The 25,059-nt window shown below is 43.5% G+C and overlaps 1 protein-coding gene across 1 annotated transcript in view; it reads right to left on the reverse strand.

Moving 5' to 3' along the window:
• The window catches only part of LOC106926596 (genetic suppressor element 1-like), a 29,229-nt gene extending 4,503 nt beyond the window's left edge, over positions 1-24,726 (reverse strand). Inside the window, exons 1-11 of the mRNA XM_015001622.2 lie at positions 21,591-24,726; positions 11,010-11,189; positions 10,009-10,208; positions 6,640-6,806; positions 6,357-6,560; positions 5,092-5,250; positions 3,975-4,249; positions 2,836-3,148; positions 1,832-2,409; positions 1,627-1,739; positions 654-933 (exon numbers count right to left, since the gene is read on the reverse strand). Coding sequence (XP_014857108.2) covers positions 654-933; positions 1,627-1,739; positions 1,832-2,409; positions 2,836-3,148; positions 3,975-4,249; positions 5,092-5,250; positions 6,357-6,560; positions 6,640-6,806; positions 10,009-10,208; positions 11,010-11,187 — 2,467 coding nt within the window. The 5' untranslated portion in view covers positions 11,188-11,189; positions 21,591-24,726. The remainder of the gene's footprint in view (positions 1-653; positions 934-1,626; positions 1,740-1,831; positions 2,410-2,835; positions 3,149-3,974; positions 4,250-5,091; positions 5,251-6,356; positions 6,561-6,639; positions 6,807-10,008; positions 10,209-11,009; positions 11,190-21,590) is intronic.
• Positions 24,727-25,059: the final 333 nt, after the last annotated feature.

Consider the following 25,059-nt stretch of genomic DNA (forward strand, 5'->3'; position numbering starts at 1 on the left):
TGACCGTCAACATAGTCCCTGCTTTTATGTGTCTCTACGTAAGATTCCTGCATGGGCTTACAGCTAACATTTCATGTAAAGCAGCTGAGTTCCTCAGTAAACTGATTTAAAATCAAAACAGGCAGTAAATAAAATAGCTTTAAGGACAGCTGTCTTTAAATAGGAAAGTCAAACCATCAGCATCAATCACCAGACTCCCAGGAAAAAGAAAAATCAATAAACACAGGGTCTTGTTATTCTTGATACAAGCTAGAAGTAAATATAGGAAAGGTTCCTCTGTATATCATTTTGCAGAACAATTTGTTTCAAGTAGTAGTGAGAAAAATAATGACAAAGGGAGAGAAGTGGAGGGCACCGGGCTCATGTTTTTCCCCAGGCCCCAGTATGACCTGTTTACAGGACACCATATGTTATCAAGATGTGGATTAAAGCCGACTTTTGTTGGCAGAGGAGGAAAATCTCGTTACAAACTCATGTTCTGATTCCTCCCAACTTTATTTTCTTCTCACCCCGCCTACATCTTCAGAGCAAACACAAAAACCGAGAAAAAGTAAATGTGTCTTTTTTCTTTTTTTTTTTTCCCAGAGAGGACTCATCAGAACAAACGGCGGAGTATCACGTAGGACGTGTGCAGCTACTAAACAGGTTATTACCTCTCCTCTGCTGAGGGCTGACATGGCTGAGGTTGAACATAAGGAGGAAGTCTTTTTTCTCCTCCAGCTCAGGAGTGCTGTCCATCTGCTCAGCAGAGTACTGGGTGGTTAGGGAAGCTGTGGGCGTTGAAAGTGAACAAATCTTTCTTTTGCTCTGCACTGCTGGTGGGGAGAGACTACGCTCTCTCATCCTCCTCCTCCTCTTCCTCCTCTTCTCAGCCAGCAGTTCATCCCGGTGGGTCAGCGTGGTGAGGCCGCACAAACGCAAAAAGTCCACTTTCTTTGAAGAGAGAAATGTGAACAGGTGAATATTTGCGCTGCTCCTTAGAAAAGCATTCACACGTCTTGAACCGTTTCACATTTTGTCACATGACAAACCTCTAAGCTTAGAGCATAACATGGATTTTAGACCATGTTATAAGCGACATCGTTTCAAAATAGCTAACAAATAAAAATCAGAAACATAGGGTTTAAAAAAAAGTATGATTTCTGCGTGACAAGTTGAGTAGTAAATGAAGTCCGTCTGTAATTTAATCTGAAGGCCACAGAGAACATTAGAGAATAAACAGCATTAAGTTGTACGTGACCTCTTGTGAGATAAGACCAAGATTTTACTTCTTCACCAACATGCAGAATGCTGTGTGATTGCACATCATCATGAAATGATCATAAACCATGGCGGTGGAAGCATCATGCTGTGGGCTGCTTATCTTCAGCAGGGATATGGAAGATGAACAGAGTTGATGGAAATATAAATGTGGCTAAAACTCCAAACCCCACTTTTATTTGTGAAACGGTTTGCAGCTTCCCTATCATTGTTTTCCATCACATCCTTTATTGTAAAAGAATAAAAGTAAAATACACTGAAGTTTGTTGTTGCGACGTGACAAATGCGAAAAAGATGAAGGGTTGTAGATTTCAAAAGAACTGTGAAAACAAAAAATGGGAGCGTAAAATCCAGATGTTTACGCACCTCAGAGGATGTGTCCAGTTTGAGAGGCGGCTGTTCTGTCACCCTCCTCAGATGAGCCTTCACCTCCTCTTCATCGCTCTCGTCATACGACTCATCCAGGTCGTAGTAATAACCTGACAGAAGCAGAACAGGGAAGGTGTTGTTATTCATTAGTGGGCAGAAGAGCCGTTGTATAGACACAACCCAGAGTCCCTGCCTCTCTCACCTCCTTCTCTGGCCTCCTTCCTCCTCTTCTCCTCCAGGTCCAGCTTACTGAGCAGCCGCCGGTGCTGCTGCAGAACCTCGTCATAAATCAGCATGCTGTCCACCGCTTGCGTCTGCCGCTCCCGGATCAGGGACGGAGGGCCTGCCTGGTACTGAAGCCCCTGTTCGGTCGGGGCAGACGGAGGCGCGGTCGGTCTGTGGTGATTGTTGATGTGATGCCGCGGGTACGAGCCGTACGGGGCTCGGTCCGGCTCGGTCCTGCTCCACGGCTCTTGTGAAGCCGCTCCCCTCAGAGGGGGACACCTCTCTGGGCTTTTAGAAGTCCTCCTGCTTTTTGCATCGTCTCCCCAGCTCGTTGGAGGCCTGTCGGTCCGGGTCAGTCCCGGCGGCGGTCGGGTCGGCGGTGTAGGGGCGTTGAATTTTCTGCGGGAGTCTGCGGGCGTGTCGACGAGGGAGGCTGGGTTCCACAGGCTTGTCGGAGGAGCAGCGGGATGGTGTGGACCTTTAGGGGAGATGAGCGGCGGTGGAGCGCCAAGGGGTATGTCTTTGCTGCCTGGGTTCTGATAGACTGAACTGGTTCTGTTTGTTATCAAGAAGAGGAAAGACGTTTAGTGTCATCCCATTTGGTCAAATACTGTAAATTAGCTTATAGTGGAAATAAGTTACATCACTAGTTGAGTTCCTAGTTAGCAAATTGTGTGACTAAATTGAATCATGGCTCATGATGAGTAAACATTTCTGGGTTTGAAGTTTGACATCTGTGTTACAAATAATCTTTGTCATATTGCATTTGCAGAAAGATGACCGAGTGTAATGTAGTAGTAATATATTTTTCCCTTCTGATGTATTTTGGTTACAAAAATCCATTTATGAAAGATCTTGAGTTAAGAGAAGCAAGCCTTGTATGGAGACCTTTTTATGAGTCGTCCCCTGACTGTCTGTCTACACAAAGTGTTGTGACAACAGCACATTTAGAGTGCTGCAAAATTCCTGTGAGATTTTCACCTGTGGCTGTCTCTTCTCGTCTCCGCGCCTTTCCCAGGTGACCTGAGGCCCACCTCCAGTGGGCCCTCCCTCTCCTGTCCCTGTGCCCGTTGCCGTGCCAACCACACCTCTTCACTCGCCCTCTGAGTCATCATGGCGGCTGCCAGAGCTTCATGGATCCCCCCAGAGGCAACGGCACGATGCTTCCCCAGGTGAGCCGGCAGCAGGCTGGGCACCGGGAGCGGGACGGACGCCCTGGAGGACGACAGTCCAGGTTGCAGGGGCACAGCTTTTGTTCCTGGGAAATTCAGCTGGTCTGGGTCTTTGGTTTTATCTGGACAAATAAAGGAGAGACGGATCTTTAGATTGTATGCACCGTTTTGCCAAAAGCATTAATTCACTCACCCACATCTCAGAATGTAGGTGTTTTAACTACTTCCCTGCCCTCAGATGTAAAAAATAAAAATAAAAAAATAAAAAAATAAATAAATACACAGTAAAAACCTTCAGACCTCCAAACATTATGCGGATTTTCTCAAGAATTTCATGGAATAGGTTTCCAACGGTAAATGGACTGAACTTATATAGCGCTTTTCCAGTCAATTTTACTACCCAAAGCGCTTTTTCAATCACACTCTGAAACACACACATTTATACACTGATGCGAAGATTGATGGGCAACTTGGGGTTAAAGATGCTAGAATCGAATCTTCAACCTTCCAATTGTAAGACAACCAATTTACCCACTGAGCCACAGCCACCACAATTGACCCTTATTAGAAGAACAGACTACAACAACACCTGCTTTTCTGGAAGCAACCCCAAATATTTGGCAAGAAAAACCACTACTACTTAACATCTTTGTGAGCCAATTATCAGCCACTGATTTGTATATTTAATGAATGAACTGCTTTATTATCACTTCAGTGACAATTAGCAGTCCAACAAGGGATGTGCACACGCTCAAAAGTTTGTTTTTCTTCTGTATCGGCTCTTATAATCCCCTCTGGTAATGGCTGCACACGTTTTGATTTTCTCTAATGAAGTTTGTTGTTGAAGAGGAGAAAAAAAAAATTAGCAAAATCTTATGCACAACGGAAACGTCTGAGCAATTAATCATGTACGGTCACATTATGGGGTGTGTGTTGGTGTGTGTGTACCCAGCCTGGTAGGAGTGAGTCTCTCTCCGGGTCGGGCCCTGTCCTCCGGCGGTGCTGCCCTTCGAGCCTGCATCTCAGCCAGGTACTGACTCTCGGCCGTCCGGACCATCTGGTGCTGTCTGTCCCTCTGTCTCTCCTTCTGTCTGTCCAGCTCTCTCTCCCGCTCCTCTTCCCGCTCTCGCTCTCGCTCCAGCCCGGCCTCGCGCTCCCTCTCTTTCTCTCGTTCTCGCTCCTGCTCTCTTTCACGCTGGCGGAGCTCGTTCTCCATCTGTAGCCTGAGAGGGAGGTTGACAATGACACACACATACACACACACGCACACACACACACACACACACACACACACACACACACACACGCACACGAGTAGAAGGTGAGAGATGCAACACCCAACATGAGGCAGATATTAACCACACACTGCTGAACCTCGCACAAACATTTGTGACAAAGCATCCACAGAAACCCACACGGATGTGAGCGCGCGCTTTCCATTTACCACAAGGAAAATAATCCATGCACAGCATGACTGAGCAGGAGCAGATGAACGCTTAATAGGTATCCACAGGAATATGACAAAAAACACACACAAACACACAAGAGAACACATTCAGCAACAATCAATAGCAGGCAAAGAAACCTGCGAGGAATGCAGGAGCTATTACACAGCCAGACGATAAATACCATCCATTTCAAACACAAACATCCCCCCCTGGCCCCCCGATGGATGATGCTGCAGGGAAGCAATGTCATCCTGGAAAAGGAGCTCAGAGCTCACAAGTAAAAATGGTACAGAGGGAGTAAAATGTACTTCTGCGTGTGTAAGCATGGGATTTTATGCATGCACGGGCGTACATATGCATTTATATAGGAGTACAGAGTGTGTGTTTGAAGGGCAGTGTGTGTGTGTGTGATGAGTGTATAGGAGGCACCGTGGGGTGTGTGCTAAAAATATCACACACTCAGCAACCTGTGCTTACCCTGCAGAGAGAGATTACAAAGCCCTGCAGACAGGGAGAGAGGGAGAGGGAGAGAGAGAAAAAGAGAGAGACAGAGAGAGAGAAAGAAGGGGAAAGAGAAACAAAGAAAGAGAGAGAGAAAAAAGAAAGAAAGAAGTTACCTCTCAGAGAAAGCTGTGTGGTTAATTTCTCCTGGGTAGCGGCCTCCAGGTAGGTGCAGCTGCAGGGCCGAGGGGTGAAGGGGAGGGAAGGCGCCACCTGCAGGCATAGAGTAGAACTGCGATCGCAGTGCAGAAAGACAAAGGGACTCCTCCATCCTGCTAAGATACACACACACACACACACACACACACACAAACACACACACACAAACACACACACAAAAACATTAATGCGCTGTTTAGCATCTCAGACATTGACTTTCAACATGGCTGACATCCCTCCTTATGCAAAATGCAGTTTAACATTTAGATTTTCTTCTGGAGCATAGAACAGTTATTAAATTAGGACGCGTTCACAATTTCGGCTGATTTTCTGATTGTCTTTTTCATTGTTCCATTGCATTGAGAGTTTTAAACATTACGTGCACACTGATAAAACCATGTTTTTAAGCGAACCCTTTTAGAAGCGTTAGCACGCTTGTGTGGTTATTTCCCCCACAGCACCAGGTCTGTGTGTAATGCATCGCTGCAGGAGGCTCTGGAAACCTCTGCGTTTTAATACTGGTTTTCAGCAAGCAGAGATTACTAGTTAAAATCTTCTTTTGACCAAATCATCCAAATTGCAAATGTGAATTGTATTAGGGTTTGTTATTAAGAACAAACCAGTTACTGAGAGCAATAAGTCCACCAGCTAGAGTTTGAGTTTTAGCAAAAATCTATCAAATTTAGTCAGTCCTCAAAACAATTAAAACAATAGTCTTAAATCACTGTTTTGTTGCCTGTTTTTCTAATATATTTTAATAGATTATTAACCATTCAGAACATCTTGAAAGACTGATTAGACGGGTATATGGATGTTTGCTTACAGTTTGACTGATTAGACTATATTTATGCCTCGCTGATGTAAAAACCTGTGCGATGATGAAAGATTTCTCGATTTGAATGTGTGGATCTCACAGCCTCGCCTTCTATTATTCAATCTATTATTTGTTTCTGGCAGCTTCCTTTTCACTGTTGTAGAAAATAGTCTCCTACAGAATGATGCTGCCACCACCATTTGACAGCGGTGTGCTTGGAGCGACGCGTGGCATCGGTTTTATCACCTCTCAGTATTCTGCGCCCTCCTCCACATGTTTGCCGTCTCGGCTTGTGCTAAACTGCAAATGTGATGCAAAATGGACAGGCTCTCTTACTGCTGTGATTGCTAACTTTACGCTCCATGTGCCGTCATTGCACGTCTTCCACAAATTAAAGTGCATAGATACCTTTGTAAAGATAGAGGGTGGTGCAGGTAGGCAGGGTGATAGTAAGCAGCTGCCGCCGCCGCATGGGCCGCTGCGGCGGGGTCAAGACTGAGGGGCAGAGAGGTCAGTCTGAGGTCATCCGAGGTGGCGAAGGGCCGGAGAGCTCGCAGGTATTCCTCTGGAACAGCCCCCGAGGGAACCACGGCGTGCATCTGCCCCGGTAAACTGCAGAATAAGCTTTTAAAGCGTGCTGTAGGGAAATTAACAAACCTTCAGTTCACTTACGTGCATGAGCCACTCTTACCTTATGCTCTGCAAGCGGGGGTCTTGCATGATACTGCTGTGTGTGCGGCCAAAGGACTGAGCCAGCGAATGAGGTTGGGGGACGGGCGGCGTCCTCTTGTCCTGCTGCAGCGGGGCGCTCTCGGCTCCCACCCGCTCCCTGCTTAGTCCCTGAACGCTCGACTCAACCTGACAAGGAGACAGAGGAGTGTGCGAGCGGGAATTACTGTGGGTGTCCAGGAGATGAGTGCGTGTGTGTGTGTGTGTGTGCGTGTGTGTGTGTGTGTGTGTGTGTGTGTGTGTGTGTGTGTGTGTGTGTGTGTGTGTGTGTGTGTGTGATGTGTCTAAAGTGAGCAGAAAAGGGGGACAAGAACTGAGTTGGAGATGCTGAGGAAAAAGCTCAGAGCTGCAGCCAGAGGCCTCAGCACAGCCCAGAGCTGGGTCTGATAAGTCAGGATGAATCAAAATCAAAGCAGAAAAGTGATCCTAATATTTGCCCAGCCGCCCAGAGCTGTGTTGGGATTTTGTAATGTATGCTCTTTGTTTGTTAATAATTGATTGAGTTACTGTTTTTTTTCTTGGTCAATTCCTAGACTCTGCATCACTTCAGTCATCTTCTTCACTACAATTCCCATTGTTCTTTACTATATCCAGTGTTTATCCCTGTTGTGTACGTCCCGATACCTCAGTTAGTAAAATTTTTTTTATGTTGAGCAAAGCTCTCTGGCATTGATGTACTTTTTCCTTGTTTTATAAATTGCATTTGATTTCTTTAATTGCCTTTTCCTGAGGCTCAGTTTGTGCTTGTAAAGTTCAGCCACCATGACAGTCCAAATGTTTCCCATCATCATGCTTACAGAGAAATAAGACCCTGTCAGTCACTTTGGATGGAAAGAGTTTCTGACTTGCAATCAAGTCTTGCTAAAAATTCTCAGCTAAATGTAGGTCTGGACTTTGACTAGGCTATTCCATACTTTAACATAAATTATAACCCCTGTAGTTCTTGCTGTATGTTTAGGCTCGCTGTTCTGCCTAATTGTGACCCTCTGCTTTGTAGAGGCTGTCCAAGAGATGGTCTCAATTAAGGGTCCGTTATCTTAATTTATTTGATCAAAACAACAGAGATTTTCTCGGACAATTAGGTTTTGGGCGCGCTAAACGATAAACTGGCCCGGGAACTTTAAGCACATGAATGAGTGCAAGGCAAACACATCCTCTGACGTGTCATATCTCGTTTCCACGGCAGCACCCTGCCACACAGGTGTGGGGCTGACCGTGGCCAAACCACAAACAAATGACCTCTGTGCATAGCGCCTGGTCTGCTACCTGCGTTTTCTACAACACATGATTTGGAGTGAAATACCTCCACTTTGAATATTTTTGAATCGTTTTGGATATGTCATTCATGGAAAGCAGATTCAAACCATCTCTTGCAAAACATCTTTCTTGAAATCTCCACTGGACCAAGTTAAAGAGGGGGCCACTGAAAAAAGTATAATTATGAAATTATACTACTGTACAATTGAATCAGTCAGGCTCAAATGTTAATCAATCAATAAGCATGGCTTGTAATCTGAGTGATTTTTTTTTAACATTCCCATTGAACAATTCCTACCACACACTTTATATTTTTTAATTTCTTCATGCAACAACTTATTTTCAAATCAGACACAACGTGGACGTCAGCTAAGCATCATAAGAAAATCACCGTGAGATACTAATAGAATCAAATCGAATGGAAATGCAAAAGATAAATGATCTGAAGTCATTACTCAACGACTTAAGCTCTGCTGGTTATTCAGACTATCAGATTTTGAAAATCCTTGTGTGAAAAGATCTTTGCAGTAATCTGATTCTAAGGAAGAGGGGGACGCTGTTTTTAGGGTCTCTGTTCCAACACTTGTTAATGCCTGCTGGCACAGCAGGCAACACTGTGGGCATTACCCTCCTAGCGTCCAATCAGACGCGTCTCTTCTGCTTCGCTTGCTTTCATAGCAGGCGTCCAGGAACCAAAGGGTGCTCAGATCACTCTTTGTCGATTGTTAGAGTACTCAGCCATAAGAAGAGCAAGAAATAAATAAATAAATATGCAGGCAGACAAGCAGCTGATGTTGACAGAAACAAAGCAAACGGTCATTTCTGCCCAGGCGACCAATCCGAGGTTCAAAGGTGGGATGATTACCTTGGTTGGGTCTCTGTCTCTGTTGATGAGTCACTAATTTCCCAGCCAGAAAAGGTGTCTCGCTCTCTCAGGAGCTTCTGGTCATGACGATGTCACTGGTCATGCAGATTCAAGCGACAGATTCACATGACCAATTATGACTAGAACTAATCATAAAATGATTTAAGCTGTCAAGCTATATCAGGAAAAACTAATTCTGTGTGCAGGAGGCTTATCTAGACTTCCAATGTCTGCAGGTTTACGTCGTGCACTGAGTGAAATTATTCCCTACAAACTGGAATACTGGAGGTAACGTTCTGCGCATGACCCTGGAAAACAAAATGGGTAAATGTCACATCTTGAGAGGGTCGAGTTCGCTCCGGGACAAACGGAGACGAGCTGGCCTGGACAGCATCCTGAGCGCTCCTTGACCTCTGATCTCAGAGACGGTCGGCGGGCTTCGTAAATGCAGCAGCGCAACAAACACAATCTGTTTCTTTAGATTGTTTTGCATGCGCGCAGCAAAGTAACTCGCGCTTCCTCCCCTCCCCGTCTTTCTCAGCTCTCTGTTTTGCTGCCTCCCTCCTTCCTTTGCTCTCCGAAATTCTGAAAGGGAGCCCCAGGCAGGCAGAGCCACAGAGTGCTCTTTGTGGAGGGGGGAAAAAAAGAACGCTCTGATCCAGGGGGAAGTGGCTACTGTGGGGGCTAACCTCGGCATTGTGTGAGGGGGCCTGGTTCCCTGCCCCAGCTTAAATACACTCACACACACACAGACCTCTCTTCATGCCCTGAGTCTTTTGTGGTGAAGGGTCAAGTACACACACACACGCACACCCACGCATACACACACACACCTTGCAGGAAGCAGAGCACAATAGGTGCTGGGCTCTGCAGCATTTCTCTGTTTCTTTACAAAGCTCTTGTGTTCCTGAAGAAGACATGGGCTGATTAGCGAGAGGAGAAGGTGGTTTGAAGAGGCAGTGAGGTAGGAAAGCATCAAAACGAAGCAGTGAGACAAAAACGAAGTGATACACAACGGGAAAAACGAAGAAGGGAGCGGTGGGACGGCTGTTTTCGACAGCTGGATGTTGACAAGCGCTTGGTCTGTTTTTTTTGTTTTTTTTTCAATGAAGGATAAAGTGAGAAGAAACAAAACGAACAGCAGATAAAAACAGATGTCTCATCTCAGACTCGGCTACAACGCCAGCAGGCGTTTGGCGAACAGCTCACCTGCCGGCCGTCAGCCCTCCACTGGCCGTTGCTGGTCTTGGTGGGAGCGATGGTGACCACGGGTGGGTTACTCGGCACACTGTGGCCCCTGCTCTGGCCCAGGAAGGGCCCTAAAGAGCCCCGCTTCGGGGTGGCGACCGGCGAGGGGTGGCTGGTGCCTGGTGAAGACACCGGAGACGATTCGCCGCTGAGGGCAGAGACTGGGAGACAGAGAGGGAGGGATCAAAATCAAATCATTGCACAATGAAACTAAATAATTTTGTGTTTGTATTCGACACACGTGTGTCTAATATGAAGGAAGAAGAAGCTTGTTGAAAAGGCTGGGGTGTGACGCTGCGAAGGGAGGTGTTAAATGTGATAAAGAGAGAGTGTAACAGTCACTGGTATTACTCTGTTCATGAAGCACCACACACACACACACACACACACACACGTTCTGAGGCGGAGGGAGACAGAGGATGGAGAGGAAGTTGAGCACTGACTTCCTATAATTGGCTGTAATTAGATTGTCATAATTAGGAGATGAATGGAAACAAATGAAGGAGGAGACAGAGAGGAAGAGGTCAGAGTAGGTCAGCTCTAATTCAACACCTTCATTAGGACGACGTTCTGAAAACTCTGGGATACACTGTGCAGCTTTAGAAAATCATTCCGGCTGACAGAGTTGGAGAGAGATCAAGACTTTTGGCAGAAAACAGGAAGGCTGAGTGTATTTTATCAAAGTGTCTCTCCGTGCAACATACTAGATTTGGAAATGCTGACATAATAGGGAAACATAGAAACAAGTGTTTAAAGGATGCTAATTATTTTGTCTCTGCAACTCCTAATATACACACTGACTCAGAAAGAAGTATTGTGATTGCTGTTCCTTCTTATATTACGGCTCTTTAAAGGAAACTATAATCAGCCAAAAAGGGGCAAGTCCTGTATAAAATTCTGCTTAGGGCCCCATCCGGTTTGGGGCCGGTTCTGGCTTGTTGGGGGACCGGACCACCTCTCACCTCGGGGATCTTCGGCCTGCTTGGCCAGTTTACGCAGGGCGGCAGCAAATCCGGAGTTTGCAGACTGGGCAGCTGCGTTCCCATTGGTTAGTGGGCTGAGGGGACTGACTGTGGCCGTGGTGCGAGTTGCTGTGGAGATCATTCCTAATGATGCCGATTTATTGGACTCATGGTTCATACCTGAGGGAAAGAAAGAGAGACAAGAAGCTTTAAAATGTTGAAAATCACTGAAAAACGTGACGAAGCGAGATTTCTCTTTATTGGAAAAAATGATTGTTTTCCTGATCCAAGCTGGTGTCTTATTCAAACTGAATGACTTTAGCTGCGGCTGACAAGTGTGTAGAAGTGTGTGTGTGTGTGTGTGTTTTACTGTCTGTGATCATGATAGAGAGTGCAGCTTCAGCATAGATAGAGTGGAGGGAGTAGAGCTGTGTCAAATAGAGCGCTGACCCTAATAGCAAATCACACACATGAGCGCACACATGTCCGTTTCCTCAAGGGAGCCAGCCGACACATCTTAAGACCCGGGAGCATCCACACACACACAAGAGTCTTATTAAGTACGACTGCATTTTTACACCCTGACACAACACACAAACCTCCACAGACACACACACACACACGCACGCACACACACACACACAACCCCACATCGATACGCCGGACAGTGGGCGCAGCGAGGGGCCAGCATGGTTGGAGCTTCCCTTGTTTTCTTCATCTATCCCCACACTGACCCACTAATGTTAATTACAGCTGGAATTACTCCCTCACAACCCCTCCCTTGCCCCCCACCTCCCCTCAGCACCCCCCCCACCCCATCCTGTCCCTCTGCCGGCTTCAACCATGACCTCATTACTAACACACACACACACACACACACACACCTTTAAAGCACGCACACACACACATACACACACACAGAAAACCACAAGAAGAACAAACGAAGACCAAAAGCAGCAAACACGCTCATGAAATATTCATATGTGCACACTGAACATGATTATTGAGTGCTCTGCTCAATCCCACTGACAATGCTGGTGAGCATGGAGGACAGGCAGGTGTCAGGGCCTCAAAGTAGCAGAGACTTTCATATTTACAGGCGCCTGGACGGATCCTGGACTCCACCGTGTGACACGCGTGAGCAAATCACTCACAGGAAACTAATAGACGGAGGAAGAGGATGGAGTCTTGAATAAAGTGGGCATGAAGTGGGGAAGAAACCTGAGATTTCAGCAAAACTAATCAGGATATATTTTGGTATTGATGCATTCTTTCATGTTGCCCAAACAGAAAGGATCACTCTCTGTAATCTATGTGTTTCTTCTCTGGTAATAATATGTTAAAAAGAAAAGAGGAAGAGGCAAAGAGAGTAAAAGCTCAGATCCTGATAAGCTGAGTGTGTGTGGTTGCGTGTGCGCGCGTGTGCGTGCGTGCGTGTGTGTGTGTGTGTGCATCTCTGTCTCTGCTGAGCCCAGCAGTCAAGGGAGAGATGATAAGACACTTTCTATCGACTCCTTCTCTTCCTCCCTCCCTCCTCTCCTCTCCACACTCTCACTCTTTTCCTCCTTTGTCTCCTCTCCTCCTCTTTCGTGTTTATCTCAGCATACTTGAGCTTGTTCAACAAAAGCCAGTGCACAAGATCTCCTCTCCCTGTCCTGCTCCCCTTTTAAAACAATCTTTTTCCTCAGAGGCTGCTCCCTCTGACGTTCCAGCCGTTTTTCACCAGCGCTCGCGCTAAAAGTGTCCACATGCACGTAATTCAGACATGCAAACACTCACCCCTGCCTGCCGCTCACTGATCTCCTCCTGCTCGTCGTCTTTCTGCTCCTGTGTGAGACTCTTTCACTCTCCCCCCCTCTCAGCCTTGCAGCTGCTACGTGGTCACGTGATCCCTTTTCTATCTAACCTCTCCTCCTCCTCCTTCTGCCCTCCCTGCTTCCCTCTCAATCTCTCACCCCATCCACTCCATCCAGCCTCTAACTCCTCGCTTTTCTGACAGTTCACCTATCTTTCCATTTTCTCCACTCAAGCTGATGTTTACGCTTTCTCTTCTTCCGTCTTTTGCCTTCTTCCCTTTTGGCTCCCACTCCAAGGGGGGTAGAGTGGCGGCGGCGGCGTTGGTGGTGGCTTGGGGGGCGGAGAGAGGATGAGTAGAAGGAGGAGGTGGAGGGTGGAGGGTGATGACGGAGAGGGAGGGTGTGTGATTTGAGCTCTGTGTGTGTGTGCGTGTGTGTGTGTGAGTGTGTGTGGTAGTGCTAACCCTCCATCCATCACTCTGTCTCTCTGTTTTAGTCAGCTATCTGCTTTGGGACTCCGGGGTGGGGGGGAGTTATGTGGGGATCTGGGGTGAGTAAATAGAAGGGGTTTACAGAAACCTTTCACCCCTCACCTCTGACCACTGACCCCTCAGCAGGAGAGAGAGAGGAAGAGGAGGAGGTGCAAAAACCCGAGTGGAAATTAAGATGTTTACTGGAATCTCCTTAGAAATTTTGACCTGGGTTTTCTACCTAAATTAGTTTGTTGTTGTTGTTGTTGTTGTTGTTGTTGTAAACAGACGTGGTTGCATCATCAAATGAATCGCTACGTATCTCAGTAAAACTATTAAGAGTTTCCCCAGTACTAAAGTGTTTTTCCATAGTTGTTAAAACTGTCACCACGTTGTGACCGTACGAGACAGAAACTCTGACAAAAATCATCAAGCTGCTCCATCTCCTTCCTGCCGCCACCTGAAGATGTTCACAGCTCCCGACCAAAGCCAGCCAATCAGAACCAGGAGGAGCGTCTGCTGTCAATCAACGCTGCTCAATGTGCTGATGGCAGAGAAACATCTTACCATTCCAGGAAAAGCTTTTATCAGTGGTGTCATCGGTGGCTATGCTAACTAGCCCTAGCATTCAAGGCGGGCTAAAAGCTGTAGCCTAGCAGATAGCAAGGGGAGGGATGAGCATGAAAGTGATTGACGGCGCTGAAACCCTCCTACTGCCTCTGATTGGTTGTTTCTGATTGATTGACATATTTCTGCAGTTTGTACAGAAAAACGTAGATTATCTGTCTTAGATTATATTGTCACGGCATAGTGATAATTTTAACAAATATGTCAAAAACTTTTTCTTTATAGAAGTTAGAGATTTCAACCCTTATTTTTTAATTTAACATAGAAAAGCAACAACTGTTCCTACTTGCTAAAGTTATATAAAATATTGATTCCTATTATAATGATCTATAACTTTACAAATGCTAAACTTAGATTTTTTTTCTCTGTTTCCAGGGATATTTCTGCCAAATTCATCTTTCTGGAGAGTGAAAAGTGAAACAAAATTTGATTTGACTGGGAAGTTGAAGAACTGGGTTGGAAATGACGATGCTAAGTTGTAAACAGTCTGGTTGCAGGTCAGAAATCCAGGAATAGGTTAATTATCTTGGTATCAGCTACTAATACTGATACAAGACAAACAACAATATGTGAGTCTCTTTTTATGTATCCAAACACCGAAGGAACACGTTCACATACAGAGGATGTAAGCTGCTGCGTGTGATGACAGTTTAATGAGATGCAAGCCATCAGAAGTGTTAATAAATCATTTATATCTATGAATTTAACATTTTACAATTATGTGGGTTCTGAACCCAGGGTTGCTTGTCGGCCTCTGAGAAGTTCCAGCTTCATTAAGCGTTGTTGTTCTTATAAGGTTTGGAACCTTGGGAAAAAAATGACTTCCCGACTAGAAAGAACATGCACTTTAAAGCAGTTCATGCAAAGACTTGACTGGTTTCTCAAAAACAGATTTAGCTCATGTTTTATTTTGACACCATATATGTTTTCCTCATGTTATAGTCAAAGTTTGGTAGACTCAGTACCAAGCAAGACAGACATCAGGAGGAGGTGGAAATGCCATAAACAAGTTCTATTATTGTATTTTGCTGCACAGGAACCAACATGTACATGAATAAAGTAGGCCTCCCTACCCTAACCCTCTGTAATAATTTTAATTACTCTGAATAACCTGCCCATGTGAACATATAAGAAAAGTCTACTTTGGAAAACATTGCTGAAAACCTCAAAATTAGGAGGAAAAGAACGCGTTCAGCAAAATACATAAGGGTTGCTCTAGACAGGAGCCTGATTGGGATGCATTTTAGGACTTCAAAGACTTTTCAAGGTTAGAAAAGTACAAATATTAACTGGAAAATGTCAGCCAACTGGTAGCTGCAGTGACAAACTGTTTAGTTGACCTACTGAATAATTGGATCTCGCTAAATCACTTGTTCAGAAAGAACCTCGCAACTTCTGCTTATGTGTATAAAATGCAAAAGCATACTTAATGATACTTGCTCATGTTGCTATCAGACGTTAGCCTGGTCACCGTGAGCACAACAGCGATGAAATCCCACTGGTTTTCCAACTGGAACACAGTTACTTTGGCATAAAGTGAATCTGAAACACGAGTTTCAACTTCTGAGTCAAAAATCATTAATCAAAACAGGAAAGAAGACATGAGCCATGCCTTTCTGTGTCCTATCATCTAGAGAGGCACCAAAGCTCAGGCGTCCGTGCACTTCGATCAGCCACAACATTAAATCACTGGCAATTGAAGGAAGTAAAATTGCTTTGACGTTTGCAAAGAAAAAAAAACAAAGCTTTTCAGCAAGGTTAGACTGAATTATTCCCACAGTGTATTTGTCTGCTGCAGTTTTTCTTGACTCCAGGTGTTTGGCTGAATCTGAAAATGAAAACGACTTTTTGCACAGTTACAGTATCTGTGTCACTGGGTTTCATGATACACAGCTGCCACGCAGAAGTGAAGCATCGGTGGTTTGGTTTTAGTTGTTATTTTTAATTCCCCCTGTAAACTTCAGTGCCGTGCAAAAGTATTCAAATTCTTTAAATCAATTCACTTTATCTCACAAATTGCTATGCATTTCGCTGAGCTTCTATGTGACAGATAATCGTGTGTGGGATAAAATGATAGATGGTTTTCTAGTTTGACTACAAATGAAAATTGGAAAAGCGTGGCATGCATTTGTATTCCCCCTCTTTACTCGCACACCCATAAATAAAATGCAGTGCATCTAATTATCTTCAGAAGTCACCTAATTAGTGAATGTAGAAAAGCTCTGTGGGTGTGAGCGCCAGCAAATATACCAACTGTTGGTGGCACGATGTCACAACCGTCTTCTCAATATTTACCTTTGGGATGTTTATCTGTCTTCCAAGAGACAATAAAGCCACTGGTGTTGCTAAAATTATCCCTCCGCTGCAACCCAGTAAAACGTCCCTCACCTTTGGCAAAATGGAAATCACATCAGGGTGGGCCACAACGCATCCAAACACAGACACACACCCGCCTACGCAATCAAATTCAGCTCAGCTTGACGTAAGCGATGCAGGACATGTCAGGGCCTGTGTGTTTAGCGCCTCTCTTTCCGCATCGCTCACTTTCTCTTCTCCTACTCCTGCTACCTCACAAAAAACAGGCTGGACTCCAGGGTACGGCACGGACAGCAGGGGGAAGACCTGCTCTGCCTCGTCAGCTCATTAAAGAAAAAGAGAGAGAGTGTGTGTGTGTGTGTGTGTGTGTGTGTGTGTGCGTGTGTGTGTGTGTGTGTGTGTGTGTGTGCGCGCGTGTGTGTACGCGTGTAGGTGTGCGTGTGTGTGTGCGTGGAGGAAAGTAGGGGGCATTAGTGTGGAAGAAGAGGTTGTAACACCAAATTGACCTTACTGCCATGCCTGAATGTGTGTGTGTGTGTTTCTGTCTATGTCAACACTTTGACATTAAATTGATTATCCTCAGTTGTGTTTATGAACAGTTACCTGGTGTAAAGACCAGTAATGAGCCTGCAAACACACACACACACACACACACGCACGCACACACACACACACACACACACACACACACACACACACACACACACACACACACACACACAGTGAAAATATGCTCCATTTAAACTTTAAAACATGTGTTTCTGGAGTTAATGCTAATCACAATAATGGCTACTGCTACAATAGCTGGCAGACTTTTTCAAATTCCCCAACACACACACACACACGGGGGAGAGAAAGAGAGTAAGGAAAAATAGCCAAATGTTTTACGGCCTCTTAAACTTGTCTGTAATAGCAGTCAGAGTGGCGTCAACACAGCGGTCTCTGGGGTTCCTCCGGGGGCTGCTAAATGGCTTTAGTAGCTGCAGTCACTCTGCAGCTCGCACAGAAACACTTAACACATCCTTACAACCCATAAACAACCGACACACACACACTGAGATTCTCACACACCCGAAGGATCGAGTCTACTTAGAAATTCAGGGGAAAAAAAACAAAACAAAAAAAACAACGCAGCTGAAGACGCACACACACACACACACACACACACACACACACACACACACACACACACACACACATATATTAATGCATGCGCTGTCTGCACAGAAACAATTAGCTGACTCAGGATTCAGGCTTTTCTTTTCTTTTCTTTTTTTTTTTTTTTTTTTTTGTGCGTCAGAAAACGTATGCATGTGACCCCTCGGGACCAAACAGCCAGCGTGCATTTATAGTTCTGGGATAAATGGAGCAGAAAAACCACATACTGTAATAACCAACACTCCCAGTAAGAAAGAGGCAGCAGGAGCAGCAGCAGAGGAATCAAACTGTAACCGAAGGATCTCTCAGTAGGGAATAAATGCAGGCTATCAGTAAACAAAAAAAGCCTCCTTATTTTTTTCTCTTCTCTTCTTTTTTCCCCTCCCTTTCACCTCCTCCTGGCTGCAGGGCATTGTTCCTCTTTCAGTGACCCCCCTCTCCCTTCTCCATCTTGGTTTCTCTAATCAGTGTACTTGTCTTCAAGCATCTTGTCACTGGACATCAGATGTAGAACCAGGACATAAATAGCAGCAGCTCTGGGACGGCACACATTTTTCTGTATCTGTCAGTGTCATCGTTTCTTGTGCCTCGTCATTTCCTCCCCTCCCGCCTGTGAAACCACTCAGTCTCTAGCAGGCATTTGCCCCCTTCTTCTTTTCTTTTTTTTTTTTTCTGTCATCAATCTCCTGTGCAATCTGTGACTCAGTCTCGACTCTCTGATACGAAGGTGATGCAAAAAGATAAGAGTCTGAGGCAAGCCAGCCTCTCTCTGTCGCTCTGACTTCAGCCTATGGAGGTTTTTCTTTTTATTTTTTTGAATTTGAAACTGGAGGAGTGTTTACGGGAGGGGTGGGTAGTGGTGGTGGTGGGGTGATGTCAGACAGTTAAACAGCCTCGGCTCACCAGGTGTTGACATCGCTGCGGCTAGACCCCGACCATCTGAACAAACACGAGCGATGTGTGCTGACACACAGATAGCAGATGCACGCAACCTTTACCATCGTAGCAGGTGCTGGGTAAGTGTGAAGTACAGTGTGTAACTGAGATGTGTGCTACAATAAAGAAAAAAGAATAACTGGAGGGATAGTTCAGAGATTAAAGGATTACCTAATCTGTATCAGACTACAGATTAGGCCAAAGAAGTGCGGTTTTAGCAGCTGTTCCATTCACCACCTCTCTTTTATACTTGACTCTGACTGCTTGTTGTATAAGCTGCAGAACAATCCCAGATGGCCTTTAAATCAGATTAAGTACTCAGATAGCTTCCAGGATTAAGAATCTATCTTCTTGATTAATCATCGGAATATAATGAAAGACTAATAAGAAAGTTTTGCAAATTTTGTTTTTCCACATTTCGTTCTGCTACACTCAAAAACTTTTATGTTTGTTATTCTGGGGTTTTTGGGGATAGTCCAACATAAGAGGGAGGAAAATTATACGAGTTTAATTTGTAATCCTGAAACAGAAAAGGTGTGGCAAAACCGAAAATTTACCAAGACATCGCTGAAAAACAAAACTGAAAGGCCGGACAACGAGATCCATAAGTCAGAAAAGAAGCCGAAAGGTTCACGGAGAAGCTGCACAAATTTGTGCTCAGGTAGGAGAGGACAATGATTATTAACACGCTCCACAAATTTGGCCTTTGTGGAAAAGTGACAAAAAGAAAATTACTGTTAAAAAAATCCTTCAAAGAAGTCCTGTTTGTAGTTTGCCACAAGCAACGAAGGAGCAACAAACAAAACCGGAAGATAGATGAAACTTTAAATAAGCTGCTTTTTTTTAACAGAAAACTAACTCTGCAGCACGATGTTGGCAGCATCATGCTGTGACAACATGGGGACAGTAAAGGACAGTGAAGCTAGTGAAGTCTGAGGAGAAAACGGTTGACGGTAAAAACGTCAATCCCGGAAGAAAACATGTTAGAGGCTTCCAGTAGGACAATAACCCCAAACAGACAACCAGAGATATAAAGGAATGATTCAGAACGTAGAATAATTATGTGTGTAAATGGAATAGTTAAAGTCCAAATCTAAAATCAGTTAATTTACGGCAAGACTTAAAAAAAAAGTATTATTTTTTCCCCACTTCATAATTATGCACATTTTTGTTGCTTTATTATATTTTTAAAAAATCCAGAAAAATACACTGAAGTTTCAGACAAGACATGAAAAAAATTATTTGGTAAAGAATATTTTTGTAAAACACTCAAATGACTCTGCTGGCCGCTTCAAAATGGATTTTCATTTTCTATTGTGGGGTGAAGTTTAAGAAATTCAGTGGAAAAGGTAAAATAAATAATATATATAATTAACTATTATTTTACTCCTCTAAAAAAAGGAGTAAAAACACGTAAAACTCTTGGTCACATAAAAACATGATAGATTTTCATGAGGATAAGTAGAATGTTTAAAAGTCCTGGTTCGGTCACGTTTTTCTGTGTGTCATTTTGAATGTGCTTAAATATTCTTTAAAATGAAATTGCTGCATGTCCACTGATCACAACAAAAAGCAGTGATCAAGCATATGTTCATAACTTCTACAGTGAAAAGGACTGACATGAATTAAGAAAAAAAAAACATATTTCAATATTTAGCTCATATTTTGTAAGGTGAGGAAATAAAGATGGTGAGGTGAATCTGAAGCCATCAGTTTACAGCCACTATATGAGAAGGAGGTAATTAAAGAGATTGGAGGTTTACACAGTAACCCCTGCTGAGCAGCTGGTCTATGGTAGGTCAGGAGCAGCACATGGTGCATGGTGTGTGTCTGCGTGTGAGTGCGTGCGTGTGTGTGTGTGTGTGTGTGCGTGTGTTGAGCTCCACCTGCAGGCTGTGTACACACACAAAAGCGACGGGATCCGCTTGACTGCTGCTGATGCGCCCGCCGGCATCTATCTCAGCCAAACAATACAGTTGCTGTTAAAGGTCCCGGATTAAAGAGCAACTCCTCTGTCTCCCAGGGGTGCTGGGAGACAACCATCAGGAGGAAACTGCAGGCTGACACACACATGCACACGTACCCACACACACACACACACACACACACACACACCCCCACACACACACATAGCATGTATTTGTATACTCCTGAGTTATATGAGCAAACAGGTGCGGTGTTTAATCACTGACAAGTTTGACTAGAACAAGAAGCCACACAACAAGGAAGGAGCTCAAACACCTTTATGATCCCAAATCTCGCTGCTGTGCCAAGACACACAATTAACTGTCCCTTACAGGAAGTGGATCAATCAGACTTAAAAATAAGAGCATGAGTGCTCTCTGTGTACTTTCACATAGATTTAAAAGATTGCAGTTGTCTTGCTTGTTTAGTAGAAAATAATGCCTCAGAATGGTCGCCATTTTGTGAGTGGCAAGATCGCCTTAAAACGAGGTTGATGTGCAGCTGCTAACTGGGATTTCCTCATAAAGAGACATTCTAAGTTTACGCTCAATTAATATTGGATGAGTTGGGTTGGAGTATAAAACTATGTGTTCATTTCACTACAATAAAAGTTATTGTGTGAGATATAATATTAAACATCTGAACATCAAAACTGAAAAATGTATGTGACAAAATTAGCTTAAAATGCACTTTAATCCACCTTAGTCTCAAACTAGTTTAAAATATAATAGAAAACGGCGGAATTACAATTCTAACTATAGTCGTTAACTTTAAAAAATATATACAAGTTACTTATTAATTATCTATTGTGAAATTGAGCCCATTACTGTTTTCTTTCAACAAAAAAGCCACGCACAACATGGCGCCGCCGTTGACGTATGATCGGAGCGCTCGTGCAACGTCTACTATCCCCAGCCTATGCTTGAGCAGCCCAACGTAGTTTTATTTGAAAAAAGCAGACACCAGAAGCTGCTTTATTCCTGCTGCCTTCACTCTTTCCATCAAGACGAACCAGTTTGATGACATACTGCTGACTGATTCAATCACACTCACTTTCAGACTTCATGGACTGAAAACAAGCTTCACTTCAAACAGTCCGTCCAACGCTAGCGAAAAGAGATTATGAACTGAAGATAACACCGCAGAATCATCAAAAGTATAAACGAAAGAAACAGCAAAAGGAGTGAGAAAGTTTGACCAGCTTAATTAATCAGTAGGATGTCAGGAAAAAGCCGCATGTCGATGAAGCACCTTCTCAGACACTGATAATTAACAAACATTTGTGTTGAAACAACAGAAAACACAAAACTCACCACCTCACCGGAAGGATAGCACGCAATTTTTTGCGCATATCGCTTAAACAAATGACGGCTCTGTGCGCTGCGATGTACAATTTGATCCCGGGGACGAAATACTGTGCAGCACACACGGTGTGGAGATGTGGGGAGGAGAGGAGAACTCATTAACTGTCCTCTCTGAGAGAGAGAGAGAGAGAGAGAGAGAGAGAGAGAGAGAGAGAGAGATGGGAGTAAGGAGGAGGAGGGGAGTGAGCACCTGCTCCACTGATGCTCCCTGGAGAGATGGAGGGATGTGGGGAAGGAAGATGTGAGCCCAGACTGCAGATCCCTCACAGCCTGGACATGTTTACTGTCCACTGGAGACAATCAGGTCTGTTCCAGGCAGCTCCTCCTGCTGTTACCGCTGCTTCAGAGAGCTACTAACAGCCATATTTAACTAATTAGCAATAATACCAGTAACAGGCCGCTGCAGCTGCTAATAACCGTCCTTACCAACAGTAGAACTATTAATTATTGGATTCTGCTGAAATGTTAAAAATCTATGGCTATAGATTTTTCTTTCTCCACTAGGTGGCAAGATCCTCGTCCCGTGGGCATCTTGGCATATTGACCTAACTATATGTGAAAGTAACGTCTTCGGATATTCGCATATGCCTGGATTACAGCTCTGGAAAAAAAAATAAACCACTGCAAAATGATCAATTCTCTGATTTTACTTTTTATAGGTGTTTGAGTAAAATGAACATTGTTCTTTTATTCTATGAACTACTGACAACATATCTCTGAAATTCCGAGCAAAAATTTAGTTTTTGTTTGCAGAAAATGAGAAATGATCAAAGATGCTGTGCTTTTAGACCTCAAATGATACAAAAACAAAAAAAAACAAGTTCATATTCATTTAGAAACAACAATACTAATCTTTTACTACATACTGTAAATAATACATACATTCAAAACAACTGATGAATTTTGATGATGATGATTATAAGAATAAGAAAACCTAAAAAGCCTCTGGCTGATCAAGACTGATCTGCAGAGGGGATTTTACCCTTTTCTAAAAGTAGATACTAAATCAAGGAGGATTGCACAATTAAAGGAACAGTGCAAAAAAAAAAAAAGAGTAATGTGAGTATGGTTCAGGTAATGGAGCAGGTTGTCCATTAATTGCAAGGTTGGCAGTTTCTGTGCACACCCGTTTACAGAAGAGCCGCTGGGAAAGACGTTTGGGTAAAACACCTAGTAAAGCAGTTTGTGTATTTAAAAAAAAAAAAAGTAATAAAAAAGGTGCTTCATAAGTACTGACCATCCATCATTACGGCTGAAACCGAAACAGCTTTTTGAAAATTAAAACTGTCAGCTTGTCCACATTTTATGTCCATGGTAGTCAGGGGCAACATGTGGCATAGCAGAGGCTGTTGGTCTCAATAAAATCACCAGGGTTCCCAACCCCAAACCACACAACTTTAGTACATCAATTACTCCCTCTTTCTGTCCTTTTTAGAGTTTCATATCACGTTGGACTACTTAGTGCTTTTGGTACAACACAACAAATACACGCGCTAAAAAGAAAGGAGAAAAAGAGAATATTTAGACAGAATACAATAGAATAGAATAGAAATATCCTTGATTGGGGAAATTCAGGTGTAACAGCAGCATCAAGTATGTAGGTTCACATTAAAAAGTTCAAAAAGTATTGTAAGAATTGTGAAGTATATAAAGAGAAACTAGATTAATAATAGTATACTGTACAGTAAGAACAAGATTACAACATAAAAATACTGTGCAGTTATCAGAAACAGCATACTCTGATCCAAGAGATGTGAAAAAACAATTATTATATATTATATATGTTATTATTATATATTATCCAGTCCAAACTTTATCTTGAGCATGATGTAAAGAACACATAAAAAAAACTAAACAAAAAGACAAAGAAGTGGTTAAAAAGCAGCAGATAGGAGGAAGGCTGCAGGTTACTACATAAAGACTGAGCTATATATGGTCAGAAAGAAACATGAGCTGCCAGTAAAAATGTAGCCTAATCACAAAGAAAAAGCATAAAAATAATCCAACGGTGGTTGATATTTTGTTGTATGTTGCGAGTGTTGGCAAAATAATCTTGAAAAACTAAATTCTGCTACTGAAGCATGCATTGGAATCATTAAAGTTTGCAGGCACAATATCACAACGTCACCTTTAAGGGACACAGCTTTGAGCTACATGGTTACTAAATAAGAGATTTTATAATTTATTCCTACCAAATGATTCACCTTAAATAGACTTATGAGTTTCAAAAACAGTAAAATTGCTGTCTGTGTGGTGCAGCTGGCATGCAGCTATCACATCTGAGCTTCAGGTCTCAAGCCAGCTGCTTGCAGGGTTTCCTAGGCACATTGTTGGTTAAATGCTGTATAACTGCAACATTTGCACTCTTTGTTGTGTTCATTATCTGTATCTCAACACCAACTGCCAATTAAAGCCAAAAAAAAAAAAAAAAACTGGGAAAAATAATACCTGGTTCTTGGAGCTGGAGCAGAGAAACCAAAACAACCAAAACAACCAAAATAGCAGCACACATTGTTTTGTCAGTGCCATTTCTGTTGCTCAAAGTAACTTTGCTTTATAGAAGCTAAAATCTGTTCTAGTTTTTATTTTGGGTCGTTGTCCTGTTGGGACAGCTGTTGAAATAAGGCGAAGAATCTGAAGATACAGTCCTTCACAATTCTGTTCAGTTCTCATCTCCCTTCAGTGCACCATCGGGGCTTTCTCCCATTGAACTCGATTTCTCTGGCACAACTTCAACCGGGCACTTCTCTCTTCGCAGTGGAGGACGGTTGAGTAAATTTGAAATTATTAAGTCTATTTTGGAAAAGCTAAATACCACTTCAAGCAAGCATAAACATGTACTTGCAGAATTGAAGAAGTTATTTTGAATATTGATGTTTCCATCAACCTTTTCTTCTGCGATACATCAAAATGTGCATAAGTGGAAAAATGTCGAAAGCCCCAAACTAATACGATACTCATCCCACATGGTAAAATTAAACTGCTGATGTTAAATATAATCATGACTATTAAAATGTTTTCACTCCGTTAAGGGAAAATAATCACATTTGAATAAGTTTGGCTTCATTATACAAGACTGTCCCTGGATAGCTGGTGAAAATACAAACAAACTATCAGAAGGATAAAGAAATGGACATGTTCAGGAGCGTCTCCCTGTCATTGTGTGCAGTAAGTTCTCTCAGCCCGCTTCATTTACTCTAATATTTCAACATCTCCCCCGGGTCTTCTCTGCCTGTTTCTTTCCTGATTGTTCATCCCTTCATCTCCTCATCCCTCTCTTCACGTCTCCCAAGCAGCTGCTGCTTCACTTTGCAGCTACTTAACAGCTGTTTTGCATCAATTTGCGCTTCCGAGTGTAGATTTCTACCTTGTCCATCCTTCTAGTTTTCGATTTCCCTCACTCTCTCGTTCCCTCCTG

The sequence above is a fragment of the Poecilia mexicana genome, unplaced genomic scaffold (genome assembly GCF_051168715.1).
Source record: "Poecilia mexicana isolate PSO_F unplaced genomic scaffold, ASM5116871v1 scaffold_6, whole genome shotgun sequence".
Taxonomy (NCBI): Eukaryota; Metazoa; Chordata; class Actinopteri; order Cyprinodontiformes; family Poeciliidae; genus Poecilia; species Poecilia mexicana.